Source organism: Dipodomys spectabilis, unplaced genomic scaffold (genome assembly GCF_019054845.1).
Source record: "Dipodomys spectabilis isolate Male_0828 unplaced genomic scaffold, ASM1905484v1 ptg000138l, whole genome shotgun sequence".
Classification (NCBI taxonomy): Eukaryota; Metazoa; Chordata; class Mammalia; order Rodentia; family Heteromyidae; genus Dipodomys; species Dipodomys spectabilis.
The window spans coordinates 6,153,575-6,176,219 of record NW_024870815.1 but is presented as its reverse complement, the minus strand read 5'-3'; the positions used below and the strand labels follow the sequence as shown (position 1 = coordinate 6,176,219).

At 38.6% G+C, this 22,645-nt stretch overlaps 1 protein-coding gene across 1 annotated transcript in view; it reads left to right on the top strand.

Annotated features, from left to right (window-relative positions):
• Positions 1-22,645, top strand: part of Cplane1 (ciliogenesis and planar polarity effector 1) — a 98,523-nt gene that overhangs the window by 15,973 nt on the left and 59,905 nt on the right. The window contains exons 12-22 of the mRNA XM_042690597.1: positions 2,752-3,001; positions 3,126-3,281; positions 3,439-4,196; positions 5,316-5,524; positions 5,961-6,041; positions 8,766-8,930; positions 13,838-14,008; positions 18,263-18,491; positions 19,464-19,603; positions 20,864-21,081; positions 21,602-21,766. Coding sequence (XP_042546531.1) covers positions 2,752-3,001; positions 3,126-3,281; positions 3,439-4,196; positions 5,316-5,524; positions 5,961-6,041; positions 8,766-8,930; positions 13,838-14,008; positions 18,263-18,491; positions 19,464-19,603; positions 20,864-21,081; positions 21,602-21,766 — 2,542 coding nt within the window. The remainder of the gene's footprint in view (positions 1-2,751; positions 3,002-3,125; positions 3,282-3,438; positions 4,197-5,315; positions 5,525-5,960; positions 6,042-8,765; positions 8,931-13,837; positions 14,009-18,262; positions 18,492-19,463; positions 19,604-20,863; positions 21,082-21,601; positions 21,767-22,645) is intronic.

Below are 22,645 nucleotides of genomic sequence, written 5' to 3'. Positions count from 1 at the left end.
CCTTATAAAAGATGACCATTTAAATAAGTTAATTACTCAAAATTGAGCTGACTCGTGGACTTAGCTACTGTTTTCCAAAGGGCAAAAGATGTTGGTAGTGGATAGAAGACTTTAGAATTTAGCCATGTTTTAATTTTAATTTGTGAGATGAAATAGCAGTTTAGCTTTGAAGCCAGACACATCAAAATTCAAATACTGTTTTTCTACCTATTACTTGTATGACTAAGTTATTCTTTGAGTTTCTATTTCTTTTCTTTTTTGTTTGTTTGTTTTTTTTTGGGTCCGGTCATGGGGCCTGATCTCTGGGCCTGGGCGCTGTCCCTCAGCTCTTCAGCTCAAGGCTAGCACTCTACCACTTGAGCCACAGTGCCACTTCCAGCTTTTTTCTTTTTGCTTATGTGGTGCTGAGGAATTGAACCCAGGGCCTCATGCATGCAAGGCAAGCGCTCTACCACTGAGCCACCTTCCCAGCCCCTCTATTTCTTTTCTTGTGAAATGAATTTGACAATAAGTGTCTTTTAAGGTTGAGAGAATTATGTAAGATAATACATAGTTATAAATTATTAAGCATAGTTCTGATTTGAAGTATGTGATCAGGAACTTTTAGCTTTGAGGGGATTATATTGTATGTGTTTAGACATGAATAAAGAGCAAAATAGGCAAAAGAAACTGAGGTGGTTGTGTTTTTGTTAATGATAAGCTCCTTGCTAAAGTAAAAGTATTTTACTTTACACTACTGGGTACTGGTGGCTCATACCTGTAACCACAGCTACTCAGGAGACAGAAATCTAAGGATTGTGATTCAAAGCCAGCCCAGCAGACAGATGTGAAAGACTCTTCAGTTAACCACCAAAAATTTGGAAGTAAGCTGGGAACGTGGCCTAGTGGTAGAATGCTTGCCTAACATGCATGAAGCCCTTGGTTTGATTCCGCAGTACCACATAAACAGAAAAGCTGGAAGTAGCACTGTGGCTCAAGTAGTAGAGTGCTAGCCTTGAGCAAATAAAGCTCAGGGACAGTGTTCAGGCCAAGTTCAAGGACTGACCAAAAAAAAAAGCTGAAAGTAGAGCTGTGGCTCAAGTGGTAGAATGCTATCCTGAACAAAAAAGCTAAAAGACAACACCCAGACCCTGAGTTCAAGCCCCAGGACTGGCATGCGCGCGCGCGCGCACGCACACACACACACACACACACACACACACACTATTTTTTTCTTTCTGTGGTCCAATTAATATGTACTAGAATTTCTTCACTTTTTTCTCCTAAACTCATATTGTAGGGTCTTTCAATATTGGTTGCTTTTTCTAATTACAGAACTAATAAGATATTTTAAAAATTATGTTGTACTAGCCAGGCAGGCTGCAATGGCACCCAAGTTCTCAGTTCAAACTTCAGGATGGGCGTACATAGACCCCAAAAATCATGTTGTTAGACTAAATAGTGTAGAAGATGAGTCATAATCCTGCTTCTCAAATATGATGGTTAGCATTTTAGTTTATTGCTGAGCACTAGTGGCTCACTCTTGTAATCCTAGCTACTTAGAATGAGGTCTAATAATCACAGTTCAAGTCAGCTCAGGCAGAAAGTCTGTAAGACTGTTAGGCCCAATCAACCACCAAAAAGCCAGAAGCAGAGCTATAGCTAAAGTGTTAGAGCTCCAACCTTGAGTGAAAAAAGCTAAAGGCCTTGAGTTTAAGCCTCAGTACTGTCACCAAAACAACAAAAAACAAAAAGGAAACACTTTAATGTCCTTTAAATTTAGGAAAAAAATATTTGGAAATAGAATTTTTTAGCATAAGTTATATATGTAGTTTGCTGTCTTACTGTTTTTAATTATTAGTATCTCATATCTTCTTCCTCAAACATTGTTTTTAATGATTCCATAAGTTTCTGTAGTTTGTATATTTTATAATTAATCTCCTATTGTTCACTATTTGGCTAATATAAAACTCTGTATTTGAAATTATATACAAGTTTTTCATTTATTTTATTGAAACTCTGGGGATTGACCCTAGTCCTTGCACACACTAGGCAAGCACTCTAACACTGAGCTACGCTTCTTGCCCAAGAACTATATGTGAATAGTTTCCTAAGTAGAAAAAGTTGCAATATATTTTGATGGTTTGTCCCCGTGAACATGTATAAAGCCTCATACTTTCCAAGCAGTCATATTAAGTAATCAGCATTAGTTATACTTTGTAACAATACATAAGTGCACCTAAACAGAAACTTACTTAAATTTAATTTTAAACTAGTAAAATTTTATCCACTACCATCCTTCCTGAAGTTTTTTCTTAGTTTTCCCCCCTCCTTAGTAACAATTATACTGATAGCTCATACTTATATTGCTATAAGCATATTTAAACATATGTTAATAAAATAAAATAAGCATGTTTAAACATATGTTAATAAAATAAAGCTGCCTTAATTCTGTTATGAGATAGGTTGTATATAAGTTACAAATAAAACAGTAAATACCTCAATTCAGAAAAAGTATTTAAAGCATAGAAACCTATTAAAATAGTTATCTATTTTTACTCTATATTATATTTTCCTGGCATAGATATGTATATATATGTATGTATGTATTTATGTATGTATACACATTTAGTGTTTTTGGATATGTTTCATCTGTTTGCTTTCACATCATTCTGTAACATTTTTCATTTTTCTTTATCTTTGGAATAATATGATTGCTTCCTTTAAGATTTTTCTCTTACTAATTCTTACATTTTCATGTTTGTTTGTCAGACCACAGCAGTTTACATTTCAAGATTCAAATAATCCTGTAGACTCATCAGCTTCTGATAGTGACCCTCTGAGACAGAGATTTTCTGTAAAAGCACACTCACGTTTACCCTACCTTATTGTTTCTGATGGATATATGATTACTACCCTTCGCTTTCTTGATAACCTGTCTCCATCATTGCTTATGAGATCACTGTTACTTGATTCAACCCAGAGGCTTGAGAAAATGTATGAGAGTGTGACATCATCTAAGGTATGGGGCTTTTGATTATCATTGATAAAAAGTTGTCTTCCTATTCCTTTCAAAGTTAAAACTAGAACTTCTAATTGCTGTAGTAGACTTATAAAATCTGTTGAGAATCTTTTTTCCTCCTTAGCCAAAAAGCAAAGGGCTGAATTTACGATCACTGGATTCCCTAAGGTCTAGCCTGCTAAAATACCAAGGAATTGAAAACTCAATTGATTCTACTATTCCGAGATTTTTGCAGGCTGAAGAAACAATGAAGTTACATGAAAAAACAGCAGACTCTCAGGTATTTAATCACAAGTTTCATTTACTTTGAATAATTGAAAATTGACCTTAAGAAACACATTTGTTTTTCTCTTGTTAAAGAAAAGAGAAATTTAAGAACATCAATGATTCTGTGAATAAGCCTTAACTGGTATTATTATTTTTTCCCTCATGTTCAGGATTTTGAGGCAGAAGAAACTAATGAAGACAAAAAATTTGCAAGCAACTCATTTCCTTTTTATAATCAAAAAAATAACTTGCTCTTTAGCAGTGCCAGTGAAGGGAGATTGGAATTCGCGTCTATGTTTGATACAATACATGCAAAGGATGATACTAAGGCTACTGACCAAGCCATAACAGAACTGAATTCTATCCAGAAAAATCTACTTTCAGCATGGACTATAGGAATTTCAAAACATGTGACTGAAAAAAAAATAATGTTAAATTGCACAGTAGCTTGTATCACTCATTTTTTCCACATTCTTCAGTTTATAAACTGTCCTTTCCCCAAACTTGATTCTTTTTTAAGCAAGAGTCTTAAACATAATGCATGGATACTTTGTATCTTTCAACTTTTTCATCAGTGCTTATCGATCCAGTATTGGGATATGAGATACAAACAAGATATAGGACATTTGATAAAGCTGACCTCAAATACTGTCAAACTTTTTTTGACTCAGCAAGAGAAGAATCAGTTATTCTCAGAGAAACTTTTAGCCTGTTTTTATTTACTCCGAATGGTGACTGAAAAATTAAATTGCATATATAATCTTCAACCTGTTGCTATTTCCACACCAGCTGATGGAAGGGCAGTGGATCAAGAGTCACTGGTGGTACCTATTTTGCAAGACAGTAGTTCTCAGGAAAACAGGTCTTGGGACTCATCTTTCAAGATTCATCCTCAAACAACCAATCTTGTTCACAAGCCAGGTCATAGGTATAATCACTAACTTAAAAAAAATAAAATGCCACTAAAATTCTGAATATGTCACCATCCTATAGTGTGCAATTTTGTGTTTCGTATTGTAATTTTAAGTTTATGTAGCTATTACTACTAATTCCAGAATTTAAACTAAAAACTTCTTTTGATGCTTATGGTTAAACCCAATGCTTTGTGATTATTAATGCATGTGTTGTGCCATTTGAGCCATTCCCTTCATTCTTTTCATTTTGCATTCTGTTTTTGAACTGGAACATTGATAATTTTGTCCAGGCTGGACTCAAACCTCGGATGCTCCTATCTCCACTTAGCATAGCTGGGATTATAAGCATGTGCCAATACTCCTGGTGTAATTCCAATGAACTTTGGCAATCAAAACTTATTTTAGGATTATGCCAAATGTTATATAGCACACATACTTTTTTCCTTGACGCTCATGATGGTATTATTAAAAGATTTTGGCTTTGTTAAGAGTCTTAAAAAGGTATCACAGTCTAGTGTCACTGGCTCATTACTACAATTCTAGCTACTAAGGGGATGATATCAGAGGATCATGGTTTGAAGCCAGCTTGGGCAAAAGAATCATACCTAATTAACTAGCAGATAAGGCTTAAGTCATAAAGTGCCTGCCATAAGCAAGCAAGCTGACTTGCATAAAAAACTTGCATGACAGTATGTTTACAAATCAGTACTCTTTTTTTTTTTTGTCAGTCATGGGGCTCGGATTCTGGAACTAGGTGCTGTCCCTTAGCTCTTCAGTTCAAGGCAAGCACTTTACCACTTGGGCCACAGTGCTACTTCCAGTTTTCTGGTGGTTCATCGGAGATAAGAGTCTATCATAGACTTTCTGCCCTGGCTAGCTTTGAACCATCATCCTCAGATTTTCAGCCTTCTGAGTAGCTAGGATAAGAGGCTTGAGCTACTGGCGCCTAGCTCAGTACTCATTTTTGATTACTGGATTTTGTATTATGTTTAAATAAGACAATGTTATTATATTTTATGATGAGCTTTAGTATTTTATCAGTGAAGAAAAAAAATAGGCCATAAAGTAGATGAAACTAATTTTTACCATTAGTGTGAAATTTGGTTTTGGTGCTTACCTAATTTTGTATGCAGATTGGTTGCTGTCTGGAGAATACTATACAAAAATACTTTATGGTATCAAGCACAATTAAGTCAACGAATTCCTGCATGTGACAGACAGTTAACTGAAAAGATGACACACGAAGCATCTACTGTCAAATCCCTGTTATGTCATATACAAGCTAACTTACAGACTGCTGGAGGTGGTTTAAACCAAGCCCCAGAACTTATGTCTATCAATGGTCAGTATCTTATAAGCAACTTCTGATTATAAATACATGAAATGATCTACAGCTTTGATTTTGTAATTGTTTGCAATTATTTGGTTTTTAAAAGAATATCCAGATGAGGGCTGGGAAGGTGGCTCAGTGGTAGAGCGCTTGCCTTGCATGCCTAAGGCCCTGGGTTCGATTCCTCAGCACCACATAAGCAAAAAGAAAAAACCTGGAAGTGGCTCTGTGGCTCAAGTGGTAGAGCGCTAGCCTTGAGCTGAAGAGCTGTGGGACAGCGCCCAGGCCCAGAGTTCAGGCCCCATGACTGGACCCCCCTCCCCAAAAAAAAAAAAGAATATCCAGATGAACTGTATCTAATGAATTTTAAAACAAGCTTTTACAATTTTAAAATAAGCTTTTATGAAATTATATAATTTATTATGACTAATTGTTGGTTATAAACCAGGTGAAGAGTGTTTCCTGTTAGGAGCATATGAAAAGTCTGTTCAACTATGGAAAAAGGCTCTACAAGAAACCCAAGAAAAAGGTAGGGAATTAACAAATGATATGTGTCATAATATTGTTAAGAAAATATATTAATTTGCTGTAAAGCTTGAATATAATTCCAAAATTCAGAGTTCTTACAATAACCTACACAAGTGGATTACATATTATGGGAAACATCTTCTCAATACTTAATTAAAATTATTCTTTGTCTTGAAATTTATGGCTAAGAATCTTTTTTAATAATTTCTAAGTTGCCTTCTATCTGGATTTTTTGCTGATGTTGTTAGTAGTGAAACTTGTGGTTGATTGTTGGTAGTGAAAAATGAGATACAGATCCTAAAAGAAACATTTTTTTTTGTCATTTAGAGGAACTACATATATCTGGATGAATATTTCACCACTTGACAATCATGGAGCTAAGGCTCCCTGCCCTTAAATAATTTATGTTCCCTGTTAAATAAATTATTGGGTTAATTATGATATGCATTGAGTTTTTAATAAGGATATAGGATTCTAGAAGTTGGCGACATTTTTTAAGATACAGAGCTGAGTGTTTGGCTTACAGGACAAAATTCTTCACTGGAGACTATAAGCAAGCCCTCACTGCAGCTACTTCATGGTCAGATTGGGCCAGTTTTTACATTTATTTTCCAACTTTTGTCAGACCAGTCTTGACATTTATTTTTCAGCTGTTGTATCTTTGTATGTTTCATTTATTTCTTAAGTCAATACTGACTGAATGCCTGTTATATGTCTGGCACTTTAAAAGGCAATATGGATAACTGAAATAAATAACTTTACCCTGAAATTGCCCTGAATCACTATATATGTGTATGTGTTCTGTAGCACAAAAGTGTACATCACACAATTAGAGGCTGAAGTAGAAGCATCAGCCTAAGGAAAACCAAGAGGAGCTGACTTTGAAAATGGAGCAGAAGCCAGTTGTGGGGCATGACTGTAATCCTGTTATTGGGATGTGGAGTCAAAAGGATCATGACTAACTTGGGCTATATTGCAAGAGCTTGTCTCAATAAGTAAACAAAATAAGTAGAAGTTGTCCAGTTAAGGCAGTGGAAATGGTTTAATAAAGGACATAGTACTCTGAAAATAAGAGGCCTGAGAAGACATAGCAATTTTGGTAAGCTGTAAATTGTTTCATAGAACTAGATTGTGTGACATACATACATAGTGTTGGAGATGTCAGTGGTTCAAACCTATAATCCTAATTACTCAAGAGGCTGAAATCTGAGGATCACGGTTTGAAGCCATTCCAGGCAGAAAAGCCTGTGAGACTCTTATCTCCAATTAACTACTAAAAAGCCAGAAGTATGGGTGTGACTCAAGTGGTAGAGCACTAGCTTTGAGCAAAAAAGTGCAGAGACAGTGCACAGTCCCTAAGTTCAAGGCCCAGGACTAGCATGCGTGTGTGTGTGTGTGTGTGTGTGTGTGTGTGTGTGTGTGTGTGTGTGTGCGTGCACACGTGCGCGCGCGCGCGCACACACACGCAAAACTCCAAAATAAACTAAATAACAACAAACAAACACCGCTGGAATTTCAGTGATCGTTTTAGTGATGAAGACCAGGCAGGAGGAAGGTAGAAAGACAAAGGGTTTATCTTCCAACTGAGTTCTTTCCTTCCTTCCTTCCTTCCTTCCTTCCTTCCTTCCTTCCTTTCTTTCTTTCTTTCTTTCTTTCCTTTCTGTTGGTCATGGGGCTTGAACTCTAGGTCTGGGCACTGTCCCTCAGCCCTTCAGCTCAAGTTTAGCACTCTACCACTTGAGCCATAGCACCACTTCCCTGTTTTCTGGTGGTTTATCGGAGATGAGTCTCACAGACTTTCCTGCCTGGGCTGGCTTTGAACCATGATCCTCAGATCTCAGCCTCCTGAGTAGCTAGGATTACAGGCGTGAGCCACCAGTGCCTGGCTGAGTTAATCTCTCTTGAGCTGCTTTTCTGGAAGTTGCACACAATATTATATCTTGGTTTACAAGACCACACTACTGAGAAATTAAGATCTGGGTACATTGAATACTGCATAAAGCTAGAATTATTTACTTGGTAAAAAAGAATTTGAGTTCAAATCCTAATAACTTAATAACAAAACAAAACAAAAACAGGAAGAAACAAGTTGTAGGCAGTCATAGTGTGAGTTTTAATAGTTTTCAGATATTTGAAGGCAGTTATCAGTGTTCGAGCATAATTGGGGTAGTTGCTTCTTCAGAAAGACTGAACATTAGGGGGTTTTGGCATGTTTTCTACTACGTGTACTTGAGTAAGAAGTTATTAATGGACATTAGTGCTAGATGCTATTATGCTCTTTGTATAAAATCTGAGTCATAAGACCTCATGAAAGAAAATCATTCAGAATTTAAAATGAAAAAGAACAAAGTATTGCTGATCTGTTTTTTAAAAGAATTTCTTATTAAAGGTAAACAGATACAGAAAAGTTTATAACTTGTATACTTGTATTTACTATTACTTGACAAATACTCTCTTACTCACATGTTTGTTTGTGTTTTTTGGGGGGTCCAGTTGTGGGGCCTGAACTCTGGGCCTGGGCACTGTCCCTCAGCTCTTCAGCTTAAGTCTAGCACTCTACCACTTGAGCCATAGTGCCACTTCCGGCTTTTTTTTTCTGCTTATGTGGTGCTGAGGAATTGAACCCAGGGCCTCATGAATGCAAGGCAAGCGCTCTACCACTGAGCCACCTTCCCAGCCATACTCACATGTTTTAAAGGTAATTTTAATTCTTTCCTTTTACCAGGAGGAAGAAGGACATGTTTTCTTCAGATACGCTATTATCTTTCTCTCTTATACTGCCACCTTTATAGCTATAATTTAAATGATGCTCAAGGATTATGTGATCAGCTAGTAAGAGAAATACTGAGACAGTCCCAATTACCTGTGAAAGAAGATGAAGATTGTTCAGGTATACCTTTTAAAAGGTTGTTCATTTATATGTTTTATTATATTTATGAATTTTTATATAAAATTATATATATGTAAAAGTTGGTTGTTTCAATGGTGACTGAGTTACAATACATTAGATTGTAGATTGTAAACTTCTTGATCACAAGGATCATGTTGAGTTTTTCAATTTTGTTTTGTTTTCAGGCTTAGAATCCCCAGGAATTAGCAGTAATCGACTTTCCTCACAGCCCTACTTGTTATATACAGTATCACGTACCAAAGTGTTGGTTTTTTTTTTTTTTTTTGATGTACTTTATAACATGTTCCTTAAATAGTTTAGGAAAGTCAAGAAAATTACTTTGGGGGGGGGGTATTCTGAGTCATTTTATAATCTGTTAAAGACACTGCAGCATTTCTGGATTGTTCTTTTTCAAGGAGATATATATAAATTCAGCAGTATCTAGAGGAAAAGATATATGTGAGTTAACATATATTTCTAATGATTGCATAACAAGAAACTCTTGGATATACGAAATGAATAGGAATGTGTCTGAAAGGATTTTTTGTTTTTTGTTTGCTAGTCCTGGGGCTTGAACTCAGGGCCTGGGTTCTGTCCTTCAGCCTCTCTGTGCTCAAGCCCAGGGCTCTACCACTTGAGTCACAGCACAACATCTAGCTTTTTCTCTTAATGTGGTACTAAGGAATTGAACTCAGGGCTTCTTGAATGCTAGGTAAGCACTCTACCCTAACCCATATTCCCAGGCATGAAAGGCCTATTTTATCAGAACATTCTAGAAAGAGTTAGTACCATTTTTGTGTGTCTGTGTCTATGTGCTCTGTCCTGAGGCTTGAACACAGGCTCCATCCCAGGCTCTATCCATGGGCTCTGTCTATTCTTTTACTAGTAGCCCTCTACCATTTGAGCCACAGCTCTACTTCTGTCTTTTTTTTTTTTTTGGTGGGTCGTGGGGCTTGAACTCTGGGCTTGGGTGCTGTCCCTGTGCTTTTCAGCTCAAGGAGAGTGCTCTACCGCTTAAGCCACAGTGCCACTTCTGGTAGTTTATTGGAGATAAGAGTCTCACAGACTTTCCTGCCTGGGCTGGCTTTGAACCGTGATTCTCAGATCTCAACTTCCTGAGTAGCTAGGATTACAGGCTTGAGCCACCGGCGCCCGGCTGGTTTTTTGGTTTATTGGCGATAAGAATCTCATGGCCTTTCTTACTTGTCTCACTTCAAACCACAATCCTCAGATCTCAGCCTCCCTAGTAGCTAGGATTATAGGCATGAGCCACTAGAACCTAGCCCATTTTTTATTATTTATTAATTCATATTATTATTATTATTTTTTTGGGTCCGGTCGTGGGGCCTGAACTCTGGGCCTGGGCGCTGTCCCTCAGCTCTTCAGCTCAAGGCTAGCACTCTACCACTTGAGCCACAGTGCCACTTCCGGCTTTTTTCTTATGTGGTGCTGAGGAATCGAACCCAGGGCCTTGAGCATGCAAGGCAAGTGCTCTACAACTGACATTCTATTTTGTAATTTTCACCCCTTCCCACTTTTATGATCTTTTGAAATTTAATATTATGATGTTTTTCAATGTCAAACAATTTTCATTTAAAAATATTCTTTAAAAATGCCTGTTCATAACAATGCTCAATAGGAAGTATACTCATTACCTTACTCATGTAACTGTAACCCTCTGTATAGTATCTTTACAATAAAAAATAAAAAAATATATAAAAAAATAAAAAAAATAAAAATACCTGTTCAGCTCAGGTTCCAGTGGCTCATATCTGTAATCCTAAGTGTTCAGGAGGCTAAGATCTGAAGATCACAGTTTGAAGCTAGCCCAGACAGGAAAGTCCATGAGACTCTTACCTCCTATTAACCACCAAAAAGCTGGAAGTAGAATTGTGGTTAAAGTAGTAGAACTATTAGCCTTGAACAACAAAAAAAAAAACCCAAAAAACTCAGGGACAATTCTCAGGCTCTGAGTCAAACCCAGAGACCAGCACAAAAAAGGAAGAAGAAGGAAGAGGAGGAGGAGGAAGAAGAAGAGGAGGAGGAAGAGGAGGAGGTGGAGGAAGAGAAGCAGGAGGAGGAGAAGGAGGAGGAAAGATGAAGAAAATACTTATAGAAACTTTCCCCCATTACTGTACATTTTATGTTTTTGCTCCATATGTACTGCTTCAGAAGTGCTGACTAAATACTTGTGAGCATTATAATTATTTAGGATAAAGTCTCCAAAATAAGTTTATTGGATCAAAGATCACAGCTTCAGTCCTTAATCCCAGTTGTCAGGTTGTCCTCCAGAAATTTTCACTACTCTCACTAGCTATATGGCAAGAAAGTCCGTGAGAGAAGAGTCTCTCACACTTCCTGCCTGGGTTGGCTGCGATCCTCAGATCTCAGCCTCTTGAGTAGCTAGGATTATAGGTGTGAGCTGCCGGCACCCAGCTTGGGTATGACTTTTTAGATGGTTGATAGTTATTTTTCCAACAATTCTGCCCTCGCATGATTAGCTTTCAGGATAAATTGACATACAAACATTCATGGTTTAATTTTTAATGGTTCCTGTTTAAAATATATTTCTCATGTACTTGTCTAGTTAGGGTCCTGTGACTAACTCACCAGGTTTGAGATCTCGCTTGGAGGACCTGCAGGTCTCAGAATACAGGAGTAGTTGTGCTCAGTGAAAGAAGTCATAGAGGAATCTGCAAAGGGAAAAGTGCATGCATAAAGCCTGGAGGAAAGCAGGCTCCCTCTCTCATGGGAGAAAAGCAGGATGTGCTTGGTTTTCCTGGAGAAGAGTTGTAAGAACAATTGAGATGACACTGCTCAGGGTTTTTTTGTTTGTTTCTTTTTTGTTTTGCCACTCCTGGGGCTTGAACTCAGCTTCTTTTGCTCAAGCCTAACACTTTACCATTTGAGTCACAGTGCCATTTCCGGCCTTTTCTGTTTATGTGGTACTGAGGAATTGAACCCAGGGGTTCATGCATGCTAGACACTCTACCACTAAGCCACATTCTATCAGCCCCTTCTGCCCAGCTCATACTCAAATGCCATAATCTAAGAAGAAAAATGTTTTCAGCATTTCCATTTATTTTTTTTGCTTTTTCTTTCTTTCTTTTTTTTTCTTTCTTTCTTTTTTTCTTTCTTTCTTTCTTTTGTTCTTTCTTTCTTTCTTGTCCTTCCTTCCTTCCTTCCTTCCTTTCCTCCCTCCCTCCTTCCTTCCTTCCTCCCTCCTTTCTTCTTTCCTTCTCTCTCCCTCCCCTATTTTGTCCCTTCCTTGTCCTTCTTTTCTTCCTACCCTTCTTCTTTCCCTTCCTCCCTCCCTTCTTTCATTTTTTCTTTCTCCAAGTAATGCAGTCTCAGTGAGCAATTCTTACTTAACATGGCAGAAATCCCCAAATCCAATTTCTGAGGTGTCAGCCAAAGGTCAGCCTAATAAGCAGACATTTCAAAAAGTTAGGTTTATTATATTAACTCTCTTCACACCTATTTTATAAAAGTCATCATGTATTTGTATGTATGTGTATTTATGATTTAATTTTTATTGTATAAGGCTACCATTACTAAAAGCATTGTACTATGTTCAGAATTTAAACCTTACCCCTCCCACTTTTTGATGTCTGTTCCAGGGCTCAGCTTTCATGCTCATGGCTGGCAGGTACCCTACCACTTGAGCCATACCTACAACCATGCATTTTGCTGGTTAATTGAACATGGAGTCTTTTCTGAGTGGGCTGACTTTAATTATGATCCTGAAAGTTGCACCCTCCTGAGTAGGCTAGTTTAGTGCCCAGTTAACCATTATTCCTTTTTATTGGGCTAGGAATGCATCCAGGACCTTTCACATAACAGGCTGATGCTTTTCTACTGAGCTGCATCCCCAATCCTAGAATTACTTTCCAATTTTCTTATTAATTTATTGTTATTATTGGTGTGGTGGTTGAATCTGGGTCTTGAGCTTGCTAATGAGCATGCATTCTACCACTGAGCCACATACTTTGCTCAACCCCAGAATTTTTTTTTTTTGGGGGGGGGGCGGAGTTTGATCATAGGGCTTGAACTCTAGGCCTGGGTGCTGTCCCTCAGTTCTTTAGTTAACTCTACAACTTGAACCACAGCGCCACCTCTGGTTTTCTGGTGGTTAATTGGAGATAAGAGTCTCATGGACTTTCCTGCTGGTCAGGCTTTGAAACGCAATCCTTAGATCTCAGCCTCCTAAGTAGTTGGGATTATAGGTTTGAGCCACCAGTAGTGTGATGGAGGGAAGTCACAAAAAAAATTCTGAACCAGGTACTGGTGGCTCTACCTTCTGTTCTTTTTCCCTTGCCCTACACATTCTTGCCATGACCTCCTCAAAGAATTTTACAGTAGTACAGCACTGTAACTAATGGGCATAAATCCTCAGATCTTATAGTATTGAAAAAACATTAAGAAGCTCTGTTTTATCACTTTTTGTTAAGAGCAAGTGACTTATCACTGCTTTGGTGATTTTTTTTTTCAGATGAATCTTTGTAGTGAGTCCCAAGTCTGTCATGGAAGTATTATTTTGTAAAGTTTTTATTATACAAACAAACCTCTTAAAAGTTGTGAACTTGGAAGTGGCGCTGTGGCTCAAGTGGTAGAGTGCTCGCCTTGAGCTGAAGAGCTGAGGGACAGTGCCCAAGCCCAGAGTTAAAGCCCCATGACCGACCAAAAAAAAAAAAAAAAGTTGTGAACTGTATATGCTTATAATTGCAAATGAATTATTTCTGTTCTTACTGTCTTCAAGAAGAACTATTACAACATTTATGGACTACAACTGTTTCTATCAAAAAGAAATTTTAGTTTTATTTTTTTTCCTATATAATGAACTTGAATATTCCTACTTTTTGATAGTTTCATCAGGACTTGCTTTGGTCCTGTGCTATGTTCCTTAGATCCTGAGAAGTCTCATGAGTTTGCCTTGATTGGAAATGTCAACCCTGAGGCTGCAGTAAGAGTTGTCCAGTCTATGGCTCGCTTCATGGCCTCCTATTTCACCAATCAGCTGCTCTGCATTTTGCCACCTCACAGTGTGAATGTTCTTCCTCCACTTCACACCAAAACAGGTAAAGTGTGGTAAGAGAAGAATTCCTTCCTTGCCTTTTGCACATATGTTTAAAGATTTTTTTTTTTCTTGTTGGACGTGGGGCTTGAACTCTGGGCCTGGGCGCTGTTCCTGAGCTCTTCAGCTCAAGGATAGTGCTCTACCACTTGAGCCACAGCGCCACTTCTGGTTTTCTGGTGGTTTATTGGAGATAAGTGTTTCATGGACTATCCTGCCTGGGATAGCTTTGAACCATGATACTCAGATCTCAGCCTCTCAAACTGGCCTCAGACATGAGCCACTGGTGCCTGGCTAAAGAAATTCTTTTATGGAAGGTATACTGTTACAGCATGTACCACCATGCTCAACCAAAATGGGTGTCTTTTTTTTTTTTTTTTTGGCAGTACCATGATTTGAATTGAAGGCTTTATGCTTTTGCTAGGCAAGCATTTTTACCACTTAAGCCCCTTTTTTTGTGTGTCTGGTCATTTTTGAGGTTATGTCTTACTTTTGGTCTGTACTATGACCCTCCTATTTCTACTTTACTTCATATCTAGGGTGGCAGGCATGTACCACTGGCCCTGGCCATTGTGCTTCCCATAAAGCTGGGATGACAGGAATATGCTACCAACCCCAGTGATTGGTTGAGATACACTTTCAGGAAAACTTTTCTTCTGGATGTCCTTGAACTGTGACCCTCCAGATCTCTGCCTCCCAAGTAACTTGGATTATAGGATTAAGTCACTATGCTCAACTTCAAACTGTATTTATTTATTTATTTTTGGCTGGTCTTGTTGTCTGAACTCTGGGCCTGGGCACTGTTCCTCAGTATTTAAGCTCAAGGGTAGCACTCTACCACTTGAGCCACAGTGCCACTTCTGGCTTTTTCTGCTTAAGTGGTGCTGAGGAATTGAACCCAGGGCCTCATGCATGCAAGGGAAGCACTCTACCACTGAGCCACCTTCTCAGCCCCTCAAACTGTATTTTTAAAATAACATTTCTGTCATATTCCAAGTTGCTTCAAATTACTGTAATTAAAAAAAAGGCCAGACTAGAATCTTGTCATTTATTCAGAGATTTTAATAAAGATCATATTTTTCAGTTTTTGTTTTTTTGTTTTTTTTGTTTTTGGGTCTGGTCGTGGGGCCTGAACTCTGGGCCTGCGCGCTGCCCCTCAGCTCTTCAGCTCAAGGCTAGCGCTCTACCACTTGAGCCACAGCACCACTTCCGTCTTTTTTCTTTTTTCTTATGTGGTGCTGAGGAATCGAACCCAGGGCCTTGAGCATGCAAGGCCTGCACTCTACCACTGAGCCACCTTCCCAGCCCCCATACTTTTCAGTTTTATTGGTTGGTTTTCTTTTCTTTTTGGCAGTACTGGGGTTTGAATTCAGGACCTTGCTATACGTCAGCCCTTTTTTGTTTTAGTTATTTTTCAGATAATGTCTCTCTCTCTCTCTCTCCCTCTTTTTTGAAGTGGCTTCTGACCATGATCCTCCAACATATGCCTCCCATGTAGATGAGCTTGTACCACCATGCCTAGCTTATTTGTTGAGATGACATCTCACAACTTTTTTGTGAGGATGGCCTAAAATCATTATCCTTAATATCTCTGTCTCTCTAGTGACTGGCATTGTGTGTGTGTGTGTGTGTGTGTGTGTGTGCTATTTTATTTCAGTATTATTGAGGCTAGTTTTTTTTTTTTTTTTTTTGGGTCCAGTCGTGGGGCCTGAACTCTGGGTCTGAGTGCTGTCCCTCAGCTCTTCAGCTCAAGGCTAACGCTCTACCACTTGAGCCACAGCGCCACTTCTGGCTTTTTTCTTTTTGCTTATGTGGTGCTGAGGAATCAAACCCAGGGCCTTGAGCATGCAAGGCAAGCACTCTACCACTGAGCCACCTTCCCAGCCCTAGTCTCTAACTTTTAAACCCAAGAATCCTGCCTTAGTCTCCTGAGTCTCTGGGATTACAGGTGTGAGCCATTGCTCCCAGCAAACACTTTTCCTTTCATTTTTTAGTGATGCTGGAAATAAATCTAGGGCCTGACATATGCCAACCAAGAGCTCTATCATTGATCTACCTCCTCTATTTTTCAATGAATACTAATATACCAAACACTTTATATGTTTGATTAATCCACACAGTTTTAGTGCATGTGTATGTGCTGGTAATAGGGCTTGAACTCAGCCTCATGCTCTTTGTTGGCTTTTTCCGTACAGGCTGGCATTCTTCATTTGAGCCACATTTCTACTCCTCTGCAGGCTTTTTGCTTTTAATTGTATGACTCTGTGGGTAAAAATTCAGATAAAATGCTCTATCTTCCCTCTAAGTTACATGATCTAGTATGAAAACAGACATGTATGTCAGAGCAGTTCACAGTAATAAATTGTGCATTGTGACAGTGTATATTTATTTATGTGTATACTCTATCACAAATATCTCTTTAAAATTTACTTATATATAAAACACATTTTTTTCTATTCCTGTTTTTTTTTTTTTTTAAAACTGGCATTTAGTTGGGTGCTGGTGCCACATGCCTGTAACCCCATCTTCTCATGAGGCTGAGATCTGAGGATTGAACTTTCAGGAAAGTCCCTGAGATTCTTTTTCTTTTTCTTTTTTAAATGTGTTTTTTTAATTGTAAAAATAGTATACAGAGGAGTTACAGTTACATGAGTAAGGTAATGAGTACATTTCCTATCGAGCATTGTTACTTCCTCCTTTGTTTTTCTCCTACCGTCCCTTCCCCCCCACTTTCCCAACTCCTTCCTCCCTTCCCCCCCACAAGTTATAAAGTTTGTTTTCAACATAATGTCTTATACATCTCATTGTTACAATGGGTCAAACTGTATTGCTATTTAAGCATTTTGTTTTTTCTCTTCCCCTCCCCAAATTAGAAAAGTCTAAGATGCAGGACACTGGAATCAAATAGAGTGAAAACGGGATATACCATGGGGGAAGATCATACAAAAGAAACAAAAAAAATCACATAGTACATTATAAGTATGTTAAAAACAATAGCAAGAAAAAAACCACTATGTCCCTGTCTTGGAGTTCATTTCACTTAACATCATCTTATATGGTCATATGTACATAGCTTTTGCTCTTTTCTGCTTGTCCTAGACATATACTAGTTATTGCAAATAAGGGAAACTATGAGACCTATGTTTCTTTGGGCCTGCCTTACTTCACTTAATATAATTTTTTCCAAATCTTTCCAATTTGCTAACAAATGGGGCAATAGATGGAGGCATAGAATTCCATTGTATATATATACCACATTTTCTTGATCCATTCATCTACTGAGGGGCATCTGGGTTGGTTTTATATCTTAGCTATGGTAAATAATGCTGCGATAAACATAGTTGTGCTGGCAGCTTTAGTATAGCCTTGTTTTTGATCGTTTGGGTAAATTCCCAAAAATGGGATTGCTGGGTCATAGGGGAGCTCTATGTGGAGTCTTTTGAGAAACCTCCATACTGCTTTCCAAAGTAGTACCTGAGATTCTTTTTTTTTTTTTTTTTTTTTTTTTATAAGACCATTCTGTTTTTTGCCGGTCGCTGGTGGCTCACACCTGTAATCCTAGCTACTCAGGAGGCTGAGATCTGAAGATCGTGGTTCAAAGCCAGCCTGGGCAGGAAAGACCTTGAGACTCCTATCTCCAATAACCACCAGAAAACTGGAAGTGGCGCTGTAGCTCAAGTGGTAGAGCGCTCGCCTTGAGTTGAAGAGCTGAGGGACAGCGCCCAGGCCCAGAGTTCAAGCCCCATGACCGACCAAAAAAAAAAGACTATTCTGTTTTATTTTATTGTATTTTATTTTTGTCGGTCGTGGGGCTTGAACTCTGGGCCTGGGCACTGTCCCTTAGCTCTTCAGCTTAAGGCGAGTGCTCTACCACTTGAGCTACAGCGCCACTTCCGTACCTGAGATTCTTATCTCCAGTTAACCACCAAAAAAACCCAGAAGTGGTAGAATACTAGTCTTGAGCAAAAAAGTTCAAGGACAGTGCTCAGGCCCTGAGTTCAAGCCTTAGATGGCACACACACACATACAAATAATACTGGCATTTGTTTCATAACCCACTAATGAGATTTTTTTTAACAAAAACTATTCTAGGATGTAGTGTTATTTCACCTTATTTTGTGTGTATCTGCCTTGTGGCTTTTTGTGGAACATACTAACTAAAGAGATAACTACACATGGTAAATATACCATATAAGACTGCATGAGTTTGGATATATGTCTGTAATTGTAATGTCCATTTTCTTTAACTTACTCACAGAGCAGGCCCTTCGACTCATTCCTCTGCAGCACGCTAAGGTGGCCAGTGTTGTTAGAGATCAGAGTCTCTCAAATGTGTGGACAGTTGAATATGCCCTTGAACTATTATTGATTGGTGGCCTGATTCCAGAGGCTGTGTGGCTGGCACACAAACTTGGAGACTGGAAGACATCTGTTTCAATTGGAGTGGCCTTCCAACTGTTCTGTAATGATGATAAAAATTCTATGAGGTATGTATTTTTAATTTTTTTTCACATCAGTTCAAGGATTCAAACTTAGAGTTTTGAGCTCCCACTTGGATTTTTCACTCATGGATGACACTCTACTGCTTGAGTCTCTCAAGCTTTTCTGTCTGGGATGGCTTCAAATCATCTTAATCTCCTGAGTAGCTAGGATTGCTAGCATGAGCCACTGGCACTCAGCTCAAGGAATGTATTTTTAAAGCAAGCTTAAGATATGGTATAATAGTGTCATTTAAAGTATTTTATGTTTCTCCTGTTTGTAGTCGTGTATGTGGATTTTTTTAGTTCACCGTTTTCCTATAGAACTTTCTTCAGTGTTTTGTGTCCATTGTGGATGCCAGTAGCTATAAGTAAAACAGCATTCAAAATGTGCCTAGGGAGACCAAGAAGTTACATTTCGAAGTTAATTTTAATTAAACTTAAATATATATCTGCTATCAATGTGTTGGATAGTATGCACCAGTAGCTTATGTTTTAAAATATTTATTTAGCATACCTATGTGTTAGTAATGTTCTTAAAGAGCACATGATCAGTGGGAGAGTTAATCCCAGACATGATATTTGTTGTTGTTGATGTTGTTGGGGTTTCTTTTGGTGCCAGTCCTAGGGCTTCAACTCAGGAAGGACCTGACCCTGAACTTTTGTGCCTAAAGCTTGAGCTCTACCACTTGAGCCACAGCTCCACTTCTGTCCTCTTTGGTCCTTAATTGGAGATAAGATTCTCATAGACTTTTCAGCTCTAGTTGGCTTTGAACAGATCCTCAGATCTCAGCTCACTGAATAGCTAGGATTACAGGCCCAAGCCACTGATATCTGGCTAATGTTTGCTTCTTTTTAATGTAGGGTGAATGAAACAAATAAGCTTCATAGTTTCTTAATTTTTCATATTTAGTTCTTGATGGGTAAAATCCTTTTTTCAAAATTTAGATTCATTTCTCTTAATTTAATGTCTCATTTCAGGTCTAAGAAAAAGGATGTGAACCTACCATTAAAAATGACCCCAGCACAGATTTTCCAGGAAAAATTGCAGTGTTTTTTAGGTCAGCCAGCCTCTTTGGAAGCAAAAAATGAAATTAGGTCAAAATATAAACAGTTTACAGGTTTGTTACCTTCATAAGTTTCTGACATGTATATCAGGTTAATAGAAACTTTGTGATATTATATTTATACTTATAAGTATAAATAATATTAGCATGTTGAAAGAAGTTTATAAAAAATATGAAGATGATATTGGTAATTAATTATAGGAGAATCTAAAATTGAACCCAGAACAAAACAGTGTGAATGATTTTCTATCCCTTTTAATACTGATGATGATGATGATGACAATGATGATGATGGCAATGATGACTTTGAGACAGGGCCTTGCTTTGTAGCCCAGTCTGGCCTTGAACTTGAGATCCTTCTTGCCCTAAACGTCTGAGTGTTAAGATTATAGATATAGCCAGGTGCCTGTGGACCATACCTGTAATTCTAGCTGCTCAGGAATCTGAGATCTGAGGATAGTGATTCAAAGCCAGCCTGGGCAGAAAAGTCCCCATGAGACTCTTTTCTCCACTTAACCACTCAAAAATTGGAAGTGGCACTGTGGCTCAAAGTGATAGAGCACTACCCTTAAGCAAAAGAGTTCAGGGACAGCTCCCAGGCTATAGGTATACACCATCATACCTCAGTTGATTACTTAAATTTTGTTTTGCTCCAGTACCTTGGTTTGAACTGAGGATCTTAAACTTGCTTGCTTGATTGGTGCTCTACCATGCTCCAGCCCCACTTCTGGTTATTTTGGAGCTAGCATCTACTGATCAGTTCTGCCTGGGCTAACTTTGACCTCAGTCTTCCAGATTTTAGCTTCTTTAGTCACCATTGCCTGGATTTGATGGTTCATAACTGTGTGTGTACTGCAGCTTTAAATCAGGGCTTCATGCTCTACCACTTGAGTCGCATCTCCACTTCTGGATTTTTACTAATTAGTTGGAGAAGAGTCTCTAGGATTTCTCTGCCAGGGATAGTTTTGAATCCTAATCCTTATATTTGAACCTCCTTAGTAGTTAGAATTATAGGCATGAGCCACTGGTGCCTGGCTAATTGCTTATAAATTAAAATAAGAGGGTAGTTCATAAATTTTTTTGTCTATAAGCTTGATGTTTTACATTTCAACCATTACTCAGTGTGCAAATTTTTTGGTTCTTCTTTTTCTTTGAGGCAATATTTCATGATGTAGTATGTAATGATTTTGACCTTATTATAATAGCCTACTGTTCTCAAACTTGCAATCTTTTTGCCTCAGATTCTGGTGTGCTAGGATTATGGGTATGCACCATTACACCTGGCTTAATTTTACCACATTTGATGTCTGGTAGATCCCATTGAAGAGGAAGATGCTAATCTGCTTTTTGGGTCAGTTCAAGAAGTTCTGAAGGCATCAGTCATGGCTGATGCAGACATTCTTTCAGAGACACTTCAGCTTCTGATGGACTCTGCCAAGCAGTTCAGTAAGAGACTGTGGGGCTTAGTGCCTGTCACCTTGTATCTTCCAGCTCCTCCACTCTATTGTCCCCAGCCAGCTATTCTTAGTGAGGTAAGATTAGTGCATTATTTGTTTAATTAATTTAAAGTTGGTTTTGTCCATTAAAAAAATACTCAACCTGATAACAATTATCATATTAAATGCAAGCTCTGAAGTCAAATTGTTGGTTTCTCAGTGTGGCTATTATATTTCAAGTTTACTAATTAAGTAGCCAGTGAATAATATAATGACAGCTAACACACTGAACTACTCACAAATTCCTGAATTTTAAATATAGATATTATATTTGTTTTTTGTTTGTTTTTTTTGGGGGGGGTCCGGTTGTGGGGCCTGAACTCTGGGCCTGGCCACTGTCCCTCAGCTCTTCAGCTCAGGGCTAGCACTCTACCACTTGAGCCACAGCGCCACTTCCAGCTTTTTCCTCTTTTTACTTATGTGGTGCTGAGGAATCGAACCCAGGGCCTCAGGCATGCAAGGCAAGCGCTCTACCACTGAGCCACCTTCCCAGCCCCATAGATGTTATATTTGTATTAGAGTTACATTAAATAGATGATTGTTCTGTTGTCCTTAGGAACATGGTGATGATCTCCTTTTGAAAGCTGAAAAAGATAATCGGCAAAAGGTATCTGGAATCCTGCAGCGTATTCTCTTGCTATTCCGAGCAGCTCGGTGTTCATTTCCCGTAGCACAGTGGTACATCTTGCAGCTGAGATGGGCAAGAAAAGTCATGCAGAAGGTATGGAAATATCTTGGTCATGTGTTGTATTAAACAGCTGACATATGCTAGTATTTATACTATAAAACCACTTTCCAAGAAGTCTTGCGCTATGAATTAATAAATTTCAAGCTATTTATACTAAATAACTGTATATAGAGTCTGTCTTTTTGCTAAGAGCTAAGGTTTATGGACCGGGTCTTCAAGCTAGTCCTACCCTGGCTAGAAGTATGTCATCTACTCAGTTAACTTCTGGGAACTACACTTACTTTTTTTCCCCCATCATCACTGAGATTGCCTCTTCCTTTGGTTTATCTCTGTTCTAATGGGACATTGGTGAGTCCAAAGCATGGGAAGGCATAGTGAGTTCTGGCTGTTTCCTGTCAGGGCTCCTCTTGCTATCTTCAAAGATGTGCAATTCACTTTGATTCTGGGCCTGACATCCTCTTTTATCCTGATTTCTACTAACCTGTAGATGAATTTTTACCTGTTTTCCACCCAGGTGGACATCAGATATGACACCTTATCTATCTAAAAGTCCTTTTTTTTTTTTTTTGGTCTGTCGTGGGGCTTGAACTTGGCCTGGGCACTTTCCCTGAGCTCTTCAGCTCAAGGCTAGCCCTCCACCACTTGAGCCACAGAGTCACTTCTGGTTTTCTGGTAGTGTATTGGAGATAAGAGTCTCATGGACTTTCCTGCCTGGGCTGGCTTTGAACCACTATCCTCAGATCTCAGCCTCCTGAGTAGCTAGGATTAGGTGTGAGCCACCAGCGCCCTGCTTGAAAGTCCTTTCTTAACAGGTATTTATTTTCATTTTCATTTTTTGGAAGGCTGGTATAGGGGTTTGAATTAAGGATATCTGGCTCTTATTTGGCTTTTTGCTGAAGGCTGGTGCTCTGC